The sequence below is a fragment of the Syngnathoides biaculeatus genome, chromosome 2 (genome assembly GCF_019802595.1).
Source record: "Syngnathoides biaculeatus isolate LvHL_M chromosome 2, ASM1980259v1, whole genome shotgun sequence".
Taxonomy (NCBI): domain Eukaryota; kingdom Metazoa; phylum Chordata; class Actinopteri; order Syngnathiformes; family Syngnathidae; genus Syngnathoides; species Syngnathoides biaculeatus.
The window spans coordinates 31,552,204-31,568,347 of record NC_084641.1 but is presented as its reverse complement, the minus strand read 5'-3'; the positions used below and the strand labels follow the sequence as shown (position 1 = coordinate 31,568,347).

The 16,144-nt window shown below is 40.5% G+C and overlaps 1 protein-coding gene across 3 annotated transcripts in view; it reads right to left on the bottom strand.

The window, feature by feature from the left end:
• Positions 1-746: 746 nt before the first annotated feature.
• Positions 747-16,144, bottom strand: part of ptpn11b (protein tyrosine phosphatase non-receptor type 11b) — a 47,747-nt gene continuing 32,349 nt past the window's right edge. Inside the window, exons 4-16 of one of the 3 annotated variants that reach the window (XM_061800501.1) lie at positions 14,374-14,566; positions 14,159-14,278; positions 13,505-13,618; positions 12,428-12,524; positions 12,159-12,238; positions 11,797-11,952; positions 10,883-11,014; positions 8,885-9,039; positions 8,491-8,558; positions 7,805-7,956; positions 7,492-7,592; positions 5,931-6,060; positions 747-4,361 (exon numbers count right to left, since the gene is read on the bottom strand). In XM_061800501.1, the coding sequence (XP_061656485.1) occupies positions 5,973-6,060; positions 7,492-7,592; positions 7,805-7,956; positions 8,491-8,558; positions 8,885-9,039; positions 10,883-11,014; positions 11,797-11,952; positions 12,159-12,238; positions 12,428-12,524; positions 13,505-13,618; positions 14,159-14,278; positions 14,374-14,566 (1,456 nt within the window). In that variant the 3' untranslated portion in view covers positions 747-4,361; positions 5,931-5,972. The remainder of the gene's footprint in view (positions 4,362-5,930; positions 6,061-7,491; positions 7,593-7,804; positions 7,957-8,490; positions 8,559-8,884; positions 9,040-10,882; positions 11,015-11,796; positions 11,953-12,158; positions 12,239-12,427; positions 12,525-13,504; positions 13,619-14,158; positions 14,279-14,373; positions 14,567-16,144) is intronic. The other 2 variants (XM_061800511.1, XM_061800522.1) reach the window with 2 other exon arrangements.

Genomic DNA, 16,144 nt, shown 5'->3' with positions numbered 1-16,144 from the left:
GGGACGGTAATAAAAGGAGAACTTCCTGAATGAGCCACTGAGGAATGAGCGTATACAAAGTAAATGTTTACTGCAGATAAGATGGAGGAAAAAAAAGGTTCATAAATACTTTTGATAAAATAAACGGGGTGGTGCCAAATGGGAGAAAGACAAACCTATAGCACAGTATACATATTGATATACAGTAGATCAAATACACAATTATTATTGCAAAAAATGCAATGCAATGCTTTTTTTTTTAAAGTTACATTACTGTTAATTTCATATAAAAACAAAAATTCACTGCGGAATCATGCAGATACAAGAGGTCTGCACAGGAGTATTATTTAGTACTGTTTCAAACACGGAATTTATTAGCCTTGGCAGAGGTCTGCACTTGCCCGTGTCTGACATTCCCTTTAATAAACATAGCACCAAATTAGTCATCATTCATATCATTGCTGTGGGTACATATGTATAAAAAAAAAAAATCCATTATTTATTTTCAATCAATAGGTTTGTCGAAATAAATGCCTACCCCAATAATGTCTCAGCTGTAATTGATGGTACGCTCTACATTTGAGTAGATAAACATCCCAGTAACACAAAAAAAAAAGAACCTGACCACATGCCAAGAGCATCACATATTTTTTCAAACCCAGGTATACACTTTGTAATTTTTGAAGGTCCATCTTACCTGTTGCAAGTTAACTCTCATCTGACTTTTCCCCTGAAATTCATCCCACCACCAAAAAGTCAGAGTCAGGATAACGTACAAAGGATTTATTGTAACAAACCAGATTGTTGCCACTCATGGCAACTTGTTGCATCCGCGGGTAGCGGCCTGTACAGCGAGAAGGCCTCTGAGCAGAAGCCAGTTCAAGAACAACAACAACAACAAGAAAAAAGGTGAGTCCACCTCAGACGTACAAGAGGAACAAACAAACCAAAACAAACATCTTCAAGTAAATAGTGCGAGGACTAGCAGAGAAGTAAACCTCCACGTACACTGGTTCATATCAGACCCAGAGGTAACTTTACAACAATAATAATAATAATATACGTGTAAATTCAAACAAATAGAAATCATGAACATTTTAAAATGAGGGGGAGGAAAAAAAAACTGTCCAAGATTCAGCAGTTTCACACTTTCAAGTATTGACCTTACGACATATCAGAGAGAAAGAGGCAAAGTGAAAGATAAATGAAACAAAACACAAGAGCCACATTGTGACAAAGTTCATAAATACAGCAACGGAACAAACCATTTCCCAATGAAGTCAGCAAACACAAGCCACAGTTTCGAGGGAAAAGGGGGAGGGAGGGACGTCGTTCTAACAGACACAAGGCAGCAATGCCATGTAAATCTAGAAAATAAATTCCAAAAAATATTCAAACAAAATATGACAAGGTGACTGTCACTGCAGCCCGCACTATCAACTTGATTGTTTTTAATGTAAGGCTCTCTGACACAACAGCTTCATGGGACTGGACTAAAGGGTCAGATAGTACTCATTATTTTTTCCCACCTTCGACACTTCATTGGATCACACTTATTTATCAAGGATTTGCCCATGTTAAAATAGGTGTAAACTCTATTTTACATCCCAAGGGATGTACAGTAGAAACAGATTTTACTAAATCACACAATCACACGTGGGGGTTCTGTCTGCCAAATGGGTGAAAAAGACAACCATTTCATTTGGGGTCCTGTTTCCTCATTTCTTTTTTTTTTTAACACACCTGGCTTGCGCACATTATAGCTTTACGTATTCCCCCATTCAAAGTTCTGGCACACCTGTCGTCCATAACTGTGAAATGTGTGTGCAACTTCCTCGGATGTGTGAGTCATTGGAGGCTGAGGCTGGCTGTAAATCAGGGAGCCAATTTTTAAAATACAGCACACTTGAAATATGAGATATGCCCTAGTGGTTGTTTCGTCACCACTGAGACTCTACCTGACACGCAAGACTTTGAAGGAGACCACACGTTTTTCATTCTGTATGAAATAAATCCAATAAAAGTCATTTAATCAGAATATTGTGTATTATGTATGTGCAAACATGTTTGTAGGTCCATCAATATAAAAGCGGGTGTGCCTGCTGTTCTGTATCTGTGATGTTCTGCAACGAGCTTCTGCTAGACTACGGGAGAGTCATTTGAACATATTTGCCGACCAACATAAATAAAATAAAAACAAATGATTTAACATTTAATGCACCATTGCGCTATTACCATGAAATAAAATAATGATAAAATATACCCTGAGCCACCAGCAGAATGTTTGAAGAGGAAAGCTCTGCAATTGGAGAGGTGAATTAATCCATAAATAACAGATTTGAGTGGGAAAGTGCACATAAATGTTAGAATATTGCCTTTTGTGCATTCCTACCCAAACGCACAAAATATTGAGAGGAGTACATAGAGCCAAAAGATCAATCCGTAACACGCAATGTGATTTATAAAATGCCTTCTACTATCCCTGTATTCATGTCAAGACAGTGTGTGAGGATGAAATAAAAAAAAAAAAACATTAAATATGAATCAAAAAACCCCCTCTAATTAGGTTCAGTTTTGATCATTAGTTGGAAATCAAGCATAGAGGTCTCTGCCAAGCAGGTAATGTTACATGGAGTATGCAAAATTTCTTGACCATTTAGAAGAAAAACCTTGTGCAGGAGCCTGAACACTAATTATTTTTCTCAGTCATTAAATCTGAATTTTAATGAGAATATCTAGACATGGTGGCCGTCAAAGTGTCTAATTTGGTGTTGATCTAAATTCGAGGAATTTATCCTTGAAGTTAGCTTAACTTTGTCTTTCACAGACGTTGAGCTCTTCATGACTTTTTGCACAAGGCGGATCACGTCCCACTAACGTGGCTGCAATTGTTTTTGACCAAGATATATTAGCAGAGGCTAAAAATATGTCATGGCACGCTCGCAGGGTTCAGCGCTACGACGGCACCTTCTCGCATCAGTGTTGTGGCCGTACGCCATCAAGCCTGGATTATAGCCCTCGTCTAAATTACTTTTTGGAGACAAATCTATTCTTCAATCTTGGCCATCTGGAGCGCTGTAATCGCCCCCCCCCCCCGCCCCCCCACCACTTTCCTTGTGACCCCCTCCCAGGGCAGATGTTGAAGTGCATCAGACTTGATGATTAACAAGGACAGCAAGTCAAACAAAGTCCAGAGATTGCGACTTCTTATTTAGGAATCTTCTCATCCCTTCTGCCTGACGATTATTGGCTATGATCTAACTAGCGTAGGAGAACACTGAATTCCCCCCCAGTAAGAACCTTATTATAGTACATATTTTTCCTCATATGATGGTATTATGAGAAAAATGTAATATCACAATTATTTTCATGACATGATGGCTGCCCCCCCCCACTTTTTCTTCATGTAATAGTTCAGTAAATGTGTAAAATTATAATCTTTTGTCATATTCTGACTTTTTACCACGTGAGATTATCCATTTTTTTACATAGTATTAAAATGTAATTCTTTTTTTTATCTCATCATATTAATTGAATGGTCTAGTAAAATAACATTAAGTAATATTATGATTGCATTCTAATAATGCAGATCGTATTGATGCTATTACAATGTTATTCTACCCAAAAATTACCTTCTCATAGTACTTTTTCATTCTTACATTCTTTTCAGCATGGCCACGCTGGTCTTTTGTATCCTTTGTAAATACCAGTATATCATAGTACATAATTTTTGTCAGGTAGCATTTCTGGCCTATGCTGTGATTTTTAGGTGCTGAACAACACAAAATTGTGACCAGTGAAAAACAGTGACTCTCTCTCTCTCTCTCTCTCTCTGTTTTTTTTTTTACATTAAACCTTTCCATGAATGATCACAAATGAAAATTCAGTGGGAAGCAAAAATGAGAAGAAACAATACAAGAACAGATGTTGGTGACTTGTTAAGACCGATACCGTCCCCGTCCACATTTATGAGATGACAGAGAAACAGCAGCAGCTTCAGCATAGGATGTCTGCGAGTTGAGCTTGCTTTGATGTTTTCTGGGGTCCAATCTGACATTTTTGCGGTGGCATGACTCCTTCTTGAATACTCATCTTCCAAGTCAGAACAGAGATGCAACGGCATTGATTACAGGCAACAAGGCACTTTCACTGATTAAGAGCGGGAAAGACTTTGGAGGCAGCAGCAGAGCCGTAGGAAAGAAAGAGGGGGCCGCGCGCAATGCCTGACAAGTCCTCCTTGTTCTCGGCGGTCTAACTCCAGACCGGCCTGAGAGGGTACGCGCTCACCGCAGTCCGTGTGGGCTTTAGGCACTGCGCCGCGCTCCCGACGCCCCCCTCCACACTGGAGGGATTTTGGGCAGAAGATGAGGCCTCTGCTGACACTGAAGCGAACACACAAGACACACAAGTGGTGTTCACTGCCGCCGTTTCTTTCAATCAGGAGCACAAAAGAATCAAACATCCTGCCTGTAGTATGTTATTAATGAAAAAAACATCAGCCAATATGGGCCCATGCGTTTTTTCACCACAAAATATGATTTTGACGTATACAGCTTTTTGTAACTCCCGCCATGAAAATCCTCTCGAGGGATTTGTTTTCGAGAAGAAGGAGGAAGTGACGTAAAGGACAGCGGCGCCCCCAAGTGCACTCATTTGTTTCCATTAGTTTTACCTCCGTGAAGGTACCACGTTGTTCCTTCGTGTTAGCCAAAATGCCGGCTCATTGCATTGCTAGACATTGCTTGAACACTCGGGAGAATGGATTTAGCCTTCATAAATTTGCAAGAGACCTGGTCCGTTGTGAAAAATGGATTAAACGGGTGCAGAGGACGAGAGCTTAGTGGGTTCCGAATGACAGATAGGTATGTATACAACTACTAAAAAAATAAATAGTTTGGGGCGGACCACGTAATCGGTCTCTCATAACATAACAAAAGATCTGCGTACGAAATATATCAACGTGTGCGTTGGATGGTGTCGGGCTGCTGCGCGGACGGCGGCGAATCTGAAGAACCTAGCTAAGAATGCCACATTCAGCCTCGTGCCCGCAGTAAAGCGCCCTGGCTCGACTGTGTTGCTCATCGGGTACTATGGCGTCTGTGAACAACCCCCTAAAGCAGCACGGCTCGGCTCCGTCACAAGTCACACCGGGCGGCTGCGATGAGCCGCGATGGATCATCTCCGCCGCGGAAGTGGATCAGACGGGGATGCGGTTTGGCCGTGATCGCAAATCATCTGAATATGGCTCAAAACAATGGTGTAATATTGCCCAGAGGGCTTGAAAGAATAAGTGTAATATTGCCCCGGTAACTTCACTCAGTTATGTGGTGTTCTCCTTTTCGAAAAGAGCTTCCGTGTCAGAAGGGGCGTGTTTCTCTCATCGTTAGGGTGCACCGTGTGTTTTCATTGGCGAATGTCCGGGTGACGTCACGGACGGAGGACGCAGCCAATATGGCGACCACTTGGATATCGTAGAATGACACTGCTGCAATTCGCGTATGGATGACGCGCTCTCCGCTCACATTTATTTTTTCACACAGACATTGACGTGAATAATGTTATATGTATTTTTCATTACGATATCTATTTAAGAAAGTTTATAGGGATGACACTTAGGCTTAAAGAGGTAGTATTAAATACTGATATAGTCTGAAGATTTTGTTAAAAAGTGTTCCTTGCTTTGACATTTGACACTAAAGTCATCAGAAAATGGAGAAAATTGAGAATAGGAAATATGAGCGTTCATCTGAGATGACACGCTGTGGCAACCCCTAAGGGGACAAGCCGAAGGAAAAAAAAACTTGAGAATAAAATCTTCAGAGTACTGATGAGTAATTCATGTCAAGTTTAAATGGGGAGAATAGAAGAGATCAAGCAAATCGAGCAGGTTTCCATGGTGACCAGTGATAATGTTTCACAACCCAAAGGGCAAACGATGTAAAAGTACTCACAGGGAAGCTTGCAGAAACACTGGGAGGTCCGCAGCACTGGTTTTACCTCCTCGTGTTACTGCTGAAGGACGTCTGCGGGCTTTTAAAGTTGATGTTCTCGTACACACTTGAAGAATCGTCGTTAGTCATTCTACAATTACACAGAGGGACAAAATGCTGCAAAGAATTGCATCTCTAAGAATGCATTTACACAGAAGATTCTAATTAGTGCCCAATTTACAGATTTACTCTCAACTGTCTACCAGCATTTTTTGGACTGTTTGTTTTCTTCTACTACTTTCAACTGAGTCACATTTCCTTTCACTGGGTTTACATTCACGAAATTCATGAAACAACCTGCAAGTGCATGTGCCCAGAACATACAGTAAGTCAACAACGACACATCAGTCCTGAAACAACAGGAGATTAAACAAACATTATATTGAATATTTCAACGTCTTTTCGTCACCAGGATGTCGGTTTTGTTTTGATCTGATCTACTGCAGGTGTGTTCTTTGGATTGATATCGCAATGACACGGTGGCATATCCAATCTGTTGTTTACCACTGTAGTCACATTGTTAAACAGACTCAGGTGATTTTCATTTATTGGGCAGTGTGAAAAATGTATGGAATCCAATATATCCCTGATATATTCCCACGTACAGGTCACATAAAAAAATTTGATCTTTTCTGATGAATTTCTAGTCTGATCCAGCTGAAGGAAATTCACCATGACCTTGACATGGACTTCCACTGTCAAACTTAAAAAAGATCTCTCTTATGACCTGTTCCAGCAACTTACAAATTACATATTTACACAAATATAGTAAAATGAACCTGCTGTGTGTAACGTCATTGTCCATCCATCCATCCATTTTCTTTGACGCTTATACTCACGAGGGTCGCGGGGAGTGCTGGAGCCTATCCCAGCTGTCAACGGGCAGGAGGCTGGGTACACCCTGAACTGGTTGCCAGCCAATCGCAGGGCACATAGAGAAAACCCATGCAGGCACAGGAAGAACATGCAAACTCTACACAGGTGGGGCCGGGATCGAACCCAGGTCCTCAGAACTGTGAGGTCAACGCGCTACCAGCTGGTCCACCGAGCCGGCACACATCATTGTCATTTTTTTCCTTTTTTTTTGTAAACAATTCTTACCTGCGGTCCAACGAAAGTCGCATTTTAGAGCGATGTCAACAGGTGTTCAAAAGAAAAAAAAAACAATCGAAATATAGCATTATGTGTGGGAGCTTTAATGTGCACTTGGGGCCCCCAATACTATTATTTCTGGTAATTGGCACACGATGGTTGTAGTTTTCACTCATTCAGAATTTTAGGGACTTGTACACAAGGACACAACTCATTGGGACAAAGAAGGTTAGTAAAGTTTTGATGCTTTCTGTTGTCTGTCATATCAGCAGGTACAACATGATTTTTTTGGGTTTCTTTTATTTTCTGCAGTAAACTGTCACCTGGACTTCAGATTGGATTTGTTGTAAATTGAATCCATCAAACAGGTACAAGCCCACTGAAGCGTCTTCAAAGGTCAGTTTAATGCAAGGGTCCAAGTTGTACTTACACAGACGAAGAGCGCGACGACGCCATGTTGAGTTTGGACCTCGAGTTGGCCATGGGAGGATACTTGATGTTGGAGTACTCTCTCTCCTTCATTTTACTCCTCTGCAAAGTAAGATCATCATAATTATGCAGGTTCACCTTTATCTTCACTAAGTGGTTTGAAAGAGATGGGGAAACACTGGTTGATCAGTTTGGAGACCAAGTAGGAGTGTTATCAAAGGAAGGGCAACAGTTGAGCTGTCTGAATGCGTACTTGTCTTTTGTGAATATTTGAAAGCTTTGGAATTTGTGTTTGACGATATCCAGTAGAGTACCTGCTCTTCTTCCAGTCTTTTCTGCACTGTGTCTATGTACTGCTGCACCGCCATGTAGATGAACTTGTACTGGGCCTCTGTCTGTACCATGCCGGACCTCTGCTGGCGGACCCTCTGGATGGTCTTTGGGATGTCAATATCACAATCTAGGCCTGGGGCACAGACATCCACATGCATGCATAACATGCAGAAGAAAAATATCATGACAGATGGATTCATGTCATTTCATGTATTCATTTTGATTGGATCAGTGAGGATTGTGTTGCAGATCAGGTTGCGTTTAATTCAAAAGCAAAAAAAAAAAGTATTGAATTCGGTAGCTACTGCTACAATTGAAATTGCAGAACTGCTGATGCTGACCTAATAATATAGTGTGGAGGTTATAATGGAAGCAGTTATGGACAACATCCTGATGAAAACAACGAAGAAGAATAGCACTTGGACTTTTTCAGGACAAAAGGATGTTTTCTCTGTTTTCCGAATTGGTTTCAGCATGAGTCACTGACATCTCATCAAATTAAAGCTTTGTACCTTACTCGTATTCTTTGTGATCCGATTAGCCACCAAGACTAATCGATGCTATTAGTGAATCTAAACTGAACACCTTTGAAACTCTGTTCCTCAAGCATGGATTTGGAATAATTCTGGATGAAGTGTACATTTTAATACAGAAAAGCTGATCCTACCTTGGCGGTTAATAATATCAATGAGGATGTCAATGACAATAATGGTGCCCGTCCTGCCAATGCCAGCACTGTGGGAACAACGAGAATTAAGGTCAGAAAAGAACATGTGAACACAATCTGAAAAACAGATTTGGCTGATTTGGGCATCTCAGATGGATATTGATTTACTTTGATTATTTGGCTCACCAAGTCAATAGAAAAGGAGAGTCTTAATGCCAGGGTCATTAGTTCAGCTGCAGTTAAGAGGTTAGAAATGTGGTGTCTGACTGTAGGACCACAGGATTAGTAAAATTCTAAACGATACACAGCGTGGGAGAGGAAGTGAGGATGGGGGTGGCGGGCAGCCTGCCAGTTGCCCGGGGCTATTCTAAATTGTACAGCTTGCTTTTTGTACCTGCAGTGGACGACAATGGGACCAGATTCTGGAATGGTCTTCTGGGTTCGGTTGACCTCCTCCAGAAACCAAAGGACTCCTCCTGGCTCGTTGGGAACTCCGTGGTCTGGCCAACTCAGGTATTGGTAATGCCAGATATACCTCAGAGGTTCTCTCTGTGAAGACCAATATAAAAATAAAAATAAAACTTAGCGCATTTGATCTATTCTGGTCTTTCAATATCCTTCCATCCATTTTCTGAGCCGCTTATCCTCATAAAGGTTGCGGGAGTGCTGGAGCCTATCCCAGCTGTTATTGGCCAGGAGGCGGGGTACACCCTGAACTGGTTGCCAGCCAATCTCAGGGCACATGGAGACTGACAACAGTCGCACTCACAGTCACACCTAGGGGTAATTTAGAGTCTCCAATGAATGCATGTTTTTGGGATGTGGGAGAAAACTGGAGTGCCCGGAGAAAACCCACGTGGACACGGGGAGAACTTGCAAACTCCACACAGGCGGGGGCGGGATTTGAACCCCGGTCCTCAGAAATAGTTGGCCGAGGATCCAACCAGTTGCTCCACCATGTCGCCTTTCAATATCCATCAGATATACAATATTGGGAGGGGGAGCCTCAATCCTGTTTCCGACATTCCGATCTGATTACTATTGACAAAGATTTGATCAAATTCAACAAAGGACCAATTTCAACAAGAAATTCTAAGTCATGTAAATCCTTTAAGCTCCACATTTGTAGTTGTAATTGGAAGTTTTGAAGGGCAGTCAAGCTTATATTGAAAATTTGGTTCATTAAAACAAAGAAAACCTCTCAGCTCTTTGTGTGTCATCACTTGTCCCGGATAATTTTATTTATTTATTTATTTTGAATTTTATACTTCCGAAGAGCTGTAAACGCACATAACAGAGCGCCACAGCATAAATGTTTGGTATGTTCACAGGTAAGTATTCTGGTTTTAGAATGAGTTACATTTAAGATATATTTATTAAAGTATCTCTTCTAATGAGTGCGGCAGGGGAATTTCGAGTGGGATTGGTATCTGTAATTTGTACATCACTTTTTATTGCAGATTTCGGAACAAACTACGGGTAGTTAAGGTTTCTCTTTCTTAGAATAACTGCTGTGATGTTTTTCACATTATTGGATATATCCTATAATTTATATTCATAATACTGGATATATGCTCTCATTTATCTAACAAGCTGTGAAAAAGTATTTCCCCCTTACCAATTTGATTATTTTTGCAGTTCACTCACTGTGTTTCATGTTTTGTTCCTTTCGACTAAATGCAAATAAAGGAAAAAAATATATATATAACCCAAGTCAACATAAAGTTAAATTTCTATATGATTTTACGTATTGAGGTGTGAAAAATTAATGGCCTCCAAAACCCAATTGGTTGAGCCACCACAGCAACAATTGACGAGTCTTACACGTCTCAGTGGAAATACTTTAGCCAACTCTTGCATGTGGAATTATTTGAATTCAACCAAATGAAGGATTTTGAAGCAGGAGCACTTTTTTTTTTTTTTAAAGGTCATGCCAATGCATTTCAATCCACTTCACAGCTGGACTTTGACCAGCTCACTCAAAAACCATTTAAAAACATGCTTTTCATGTGTACTTGGGCTATCTTTGTTTGATAATCTTAAACAAGAAATTGAGGAACCTGCAAAAAAAATGAGAATTTGAGAAATGAGCAAAACCTTTTCCACAGTAGTGTGGAGTCATGACAGTAACACACACACACACACACCACACACACACACACACAACACACACACACACACACCACACACACACACACACACACACACAAACTTGGTTTGGAAATGATTACGGTTATGTGGCTTTGCTTGGATCTGTTGACTGAATCGTTGAGAGCCCGCAAACGATCTCCCCTTGAGCACAAGCACGTGCTGAAGGATTTTGTGTAACGGGTTAGATTATCTGACCCCAGGTCACTGTGTCAACACTGATTGAGCGCAGAGCTTTCCCTACCCGGTCCAGACGGGTCACCTCCAACTTCCTAAGGATGTAGTCCTGAGACGGTCGCTCGTCCACGTTCCTCACCAGCACCCTTCCAAACTCCACGGTGGCGTGAAGGTTGGGCCAGTAACGGACACATTTGTTCTACATCGAAGGAATAAGACAGCGGTTGTGGCGATTAGGGGGTGAGGTGGTGTGGTGGGGGTGGTTGGAGGGTGTTCGTTGGTAAGAATTAGACAACATGAAGAACTAGATCCCCTCAAGAGGCATTTCAAATCATCTTAACCGTCATACTATCCTTGTCATCTGCCTTCGCCTTTTTCTTCTGACACACACGTCCTCGCTCACGCACCCACAGGGGTGTCAAACTCTTTTTGGTCGCAGGCCACATTGTAGTTAGGATTTTTCTCAGTGGGCACTTAAGACAGTGAAACCATATATACAGTATATGTTTAATCGCCTTATCTGATTTTTACATATACAAAACAAATTGAGGGATAACGAGCTTTGAAATCAAAAGACGGCAATAAGAGTTTTTTCAACTATGGTTCAAGCTACAATTAAAAGGGGTTTGGTGACCAAAACATGTTTATTATGTATGACAGTTTGAAGTTTTAGTATAGATTTAGGAAGTATCATGGGAATTGACGCACATGATTTACTTTCCCAGGTTACATAAAATGATGACCCCCAGGCTTTGTAAATTTAACTCCTATGGACTAGAAGTTAAGGTGCAACAACCCTGCATGATATGACAGCTGCAAATTTATTTTTTCCATGACAGTTAAGGAAGTTCAAATATTACTTGACATGTTAATGTTGCTGACCGAATGTCCAGTTAAGGATGTAATTTTCACCCGAGTGCTTAATTAATGAAAACCTTTCCTACTAAGTTCCATTCCAACATCGTTAAGTAGCAGCTATACCCGTCCTCTCTCCATCTCCTTGGTGGTCATGACAATGACGTGTGTGTTCTCTTGATGCACCATCTTCCAGAAGTCACTAACTGTATTCTGTAGGCACCCTTGGGTGGCGATGAAGAATTTTTCGTCATCCACCTGGCGCCCCTCTTCCCGCGAACCCTGCACAAAAGAACATGAAAGATCCAGATTTATGATAAAACTAACTTGACAAAAGAACGTGAATGTTTACAGAAGTTCACGTTTTACACCTTGTACCAATAGGGGGCAGCATTTAACCAGGATTATATCGTATTAAAGGATGTACCAAAGTTCCAGGTATGCAAACAGACTTCATTAAATATAATATTCATGAAAAGCAGACGCACTCTAATGTAGTTGGCGTTGATGTAATCTGAACCAGGAACATCTGGATCTGCGTCTCGAATTTCAACCCGAGTCGTGTCAACTGAAACAAAAATTTCAAAACATCATTAATTTACAATGCCGGGCTTTGTGACATCACTGATGTTCTCTGGCTGTCTGCAAGCTATCGCAGCCACATCCGAGGCCTTGTCTGCTTTATCTATTTCTGTCACTCTTTCTTTCCACAGGAAGCCAGTGCGGCAGGAAATAGCCTGCTTGCGCTACGACTCACAAGGGAGGATATTCTTGTATCTGTTTTTACTCTTGTTTTCTGGTTTCATGCCTTCCTTCCGGGGATACAGTAGCTTGCACTCTTGTTGTTGAAGTACCTGTGGGGATCAGAGCAAAAGAGATTTGTGTTTTCTGTCCCATTACGTGACGTGTACAAGATTAAATGTGACAAAACTGGCTTTGTGTCATACTGACAATGACACCTAGCCCTCACAAATAAGATGAAAAAGGAAAAAGAAATAGTTTGCTCCATCATAAACCCCCCCCTCCCCCCACCTACAAAGAAAAAAACCACTGAATAAATAACTTGCTTCCATTTACAAGGTCCAATCTTTGTAAAGCGAGATTTAGTGTAATGAGGGCGATAAAAGCAACAAAATTACAGATTGGACTGGACATATTGTGTCATAACTCCAAAGTCGACAACTACATTTAGCGTAACATTGAATTATGTTTTGAATCGTTTGCTTTTATTTATTTCTATGCTGGCCTGTCAAAATCTTGCTTCCCATGAAACTGGTCCACGGTGCAAAACAGACGCTCCACTCGGACATAGCGATTTGCTGGAACACAAATCACTTTGTGTTTGCCTGTCTTTTCAACTTCAGTTTAAATTTCTCAATTTTCTTCTTAATAATTGCTACAAAGATACACTTTACTATTGCTGAGGGAAATTAATGAAATTTCTGTCTAGTTTTTGTTCCATTATTGTGCACTCACATCGATATTTGGATTCCATTCTTCCAGTGGTCTTTAATTATTTGGTAATACTGCATCTATTATTTAGTATGGTAGCAAGCTGAAATGACGTGAAAGAAGATTAGCATACCGGGAAACAGGTAATTAAAGTGTAATGAAATGAAAATAATGTCGCTGGCTCTCTCTGGCACTTACATTTTTATTTGGTTTGATTAAATTTAACTGAACACAGTACACAGTGTGAAGATAATGAACAAGTTGCAAGTCAAAATCAGGTACATTGAGAGAATAAACTGGACTGTTGGCCATTTTAATACCGATGGAGCACTTTTTATGAGGTAATGTTCATCCGAAAGTGTATAGTTTTATGGCAACGTACCTCAAATTCTTCCCAAAATCCTTGTTTGGGCTTTTCTGAATTGTCTGCTACTTTGTTGAGCTCTTGTACTCGATTCTCAATGTTAGCCGCATTTATCCTTGTGGCATTAAAGGGCTGTTTGGAAAAAAAGATCAATAATATGATTATAAATTGAGCAAAACAAGATACAGTGCATCCTGCCTCTCATCTAAAATAGGCCGAGATGATCTGTGACCCTGAACGTGGTCAGCAGTAAAAAAAGGCTGTATGGATGGCTACGTTTTGGTATCCCAATATGGATACATAATATACTACATAATCTTTTAAAAGTATCTTTTTCTTTTGTCAAAGAGGATAAAAGAATGATGACATTCCTGGCAATGTCTTGTGTGGTTACATTGTAATTATCTGAACCTCTTTTTTATTTTCATAATGAAAATCAAAGTGTGTAAATGACAGTGCTCATCCTCAAAAATATAGTGTGATACTGGATACAAAAAATGATAAGAATTTTGCATATAAACAGAGAAATCCATGATTATTTTGCCAACTATTTCTTCACAGGTATGGGTTTGACTGTAGGACAGTGAAACTATCATGATAAAGCACGTAAGACATATTAAGAACAAATTGACTTGAAGGAACTGTACGTGAATGACTTTCTGACAAACATACTTGTTTGAGGTGCACTACGATACCGCTCTTCTCCACCATAGGGTTCTTTTTGTAGTGGTCCACCAGATCTGCCAGGGTGTCGAACCTCTCGCCACCACCTACGTCATATTTTCCATCCTGCTGTAGAACATCATTGAGAATTCAACTACGACGATGATAAAAAATACTCTCTTTTCTTTTTTTCTTTTCGCCATTGCACCATCCTGCTGATGTACCTGGTAGCGTATCATCACGTGGGTGACCTTGGTCTTGCGGTCGAGGTTCTCATGCTTCTCTTCGTGGGTGAGAACCGAGAGGACAAAGTCGCCCGGTTTGCTCTGGCTCTCTCGAACCAGGAAGCTGCCGGCTTTTCCTTTTTCGGTCAGCAGTTTCTCAGCCTCTCGGCCAGAGAGGTGGCCGTGGTACCACCTGGAGGACAGCGAGATCGCGTACTAGCACACATACAACAATAACACTCAATACCAAATTACTTAAATGACTTCACTGAGAAGGAAATGTGGTAAGAGAGTTTTGTTTGACTATGTAGGGCCCATTACTTAAAGGTAGAATGAAGCTCAACAGTAATATAATTCCACATTTTGATTTTCATTAAACCAATAAAACAAATGACAAAATCGACCCAATTTAGATCAAATCAAATCTTCTACTGCCTGTCAGAACATTGATAAGAGCTGGATCAACAATTTAGATGACCAATCATCCTTTTGCAGGCATGTGATTTGACTGCATGAAAAAAGACTGAAAAATAGCCGGGGGTCTGGGTTTCCAAGCATGATCAAAGGATGATCACCAATTTTAACGTGCAAGTTTTATAAATTGTACTATGAATGAAACATATCTAGTACATAGATAAATAAATGCTATTCTGTTTTCAAAATGCACACAATATTGAGGTGCATACTTTTACCCCCAAAAATTACAAATTCAAATACAAATTCAGCTAAGTAAACTACTAGAAGTGAAACTAAATTGAATTCAGATTTGCGTCATGGCATCCAAACGTGCTTTCATAGCGTGTATATCGTAGCTATTCAAAAATGTTTTCATTTCTTATCTTTGTAAATGATTGAAATGCATGAATTTGAAAACAATTATTAACGTCATGTTTCGTGATCACTAAATAATACAGACCTTTTTACAAGTAATTGGTTCTGAACTCTCCCCTCGTGTCTGAGCAAACACACTAAGCCTGTGAGCGCCCCCTTTGACCACTGTGAGCAACATCAGACGTCTGCACTGTGGTCAGATCAGTGTCATCTATTGAAGTTACATGGCTCATTAAAAGATTCTGATTACAGCATTTACATTCCCATCAGAACATTTCTAAGAACAATTTTGTGTTTTTGCAAATTTACAATAAAAATGTCAAGAAACAAAAAAATTAATTCCCAACTAAACCAAGCCAACTATGAACTATAAATTTGAAAGGTCGCTTCCAACTCTGGCTCTGGTTGCTCTACGTTGCCCAGACTATGCTGCTAACTAAAGCACTGGTGGTGGTGGCTGGTCTTTGTAATGGACCTTTCCGACCTGTCAATCACTCGTACAATAAGAGCCAATCAAATAGCCGCATTGTCTTAACCCCTGGCTTGACACGCCCCTCTCGTCCTATTGTCCTACAAACATTGCTGGTTGTCAGTAGCATGCGCTTGGAAAAGTTAATGTTACAAAGAATATGGTCCTCAGATGCGCAATTCTGATAGATATCCTGCTAAGTTACAAGGTGCCTGGTTGATTCGTTTTCCAAAGCCTAAAACACAGTTGATGAAGTGTCTACGATGGATTAAGGCTTGTAGAAGAGCACACGTACACCTAATGTGGACAATATCAACAAACACAAAGCTGTATGTTCGAAGGAAAGTGAGGGAGAAGTATCGCCTCTGTCTGATTGAATTATTATCAGTGCTTTATACATTGCAGAACAACTTTCACTTTGTTAGTGTATCACTGACCTGCTGAATGAAGTGTGTAATGTTTTATGCCGAA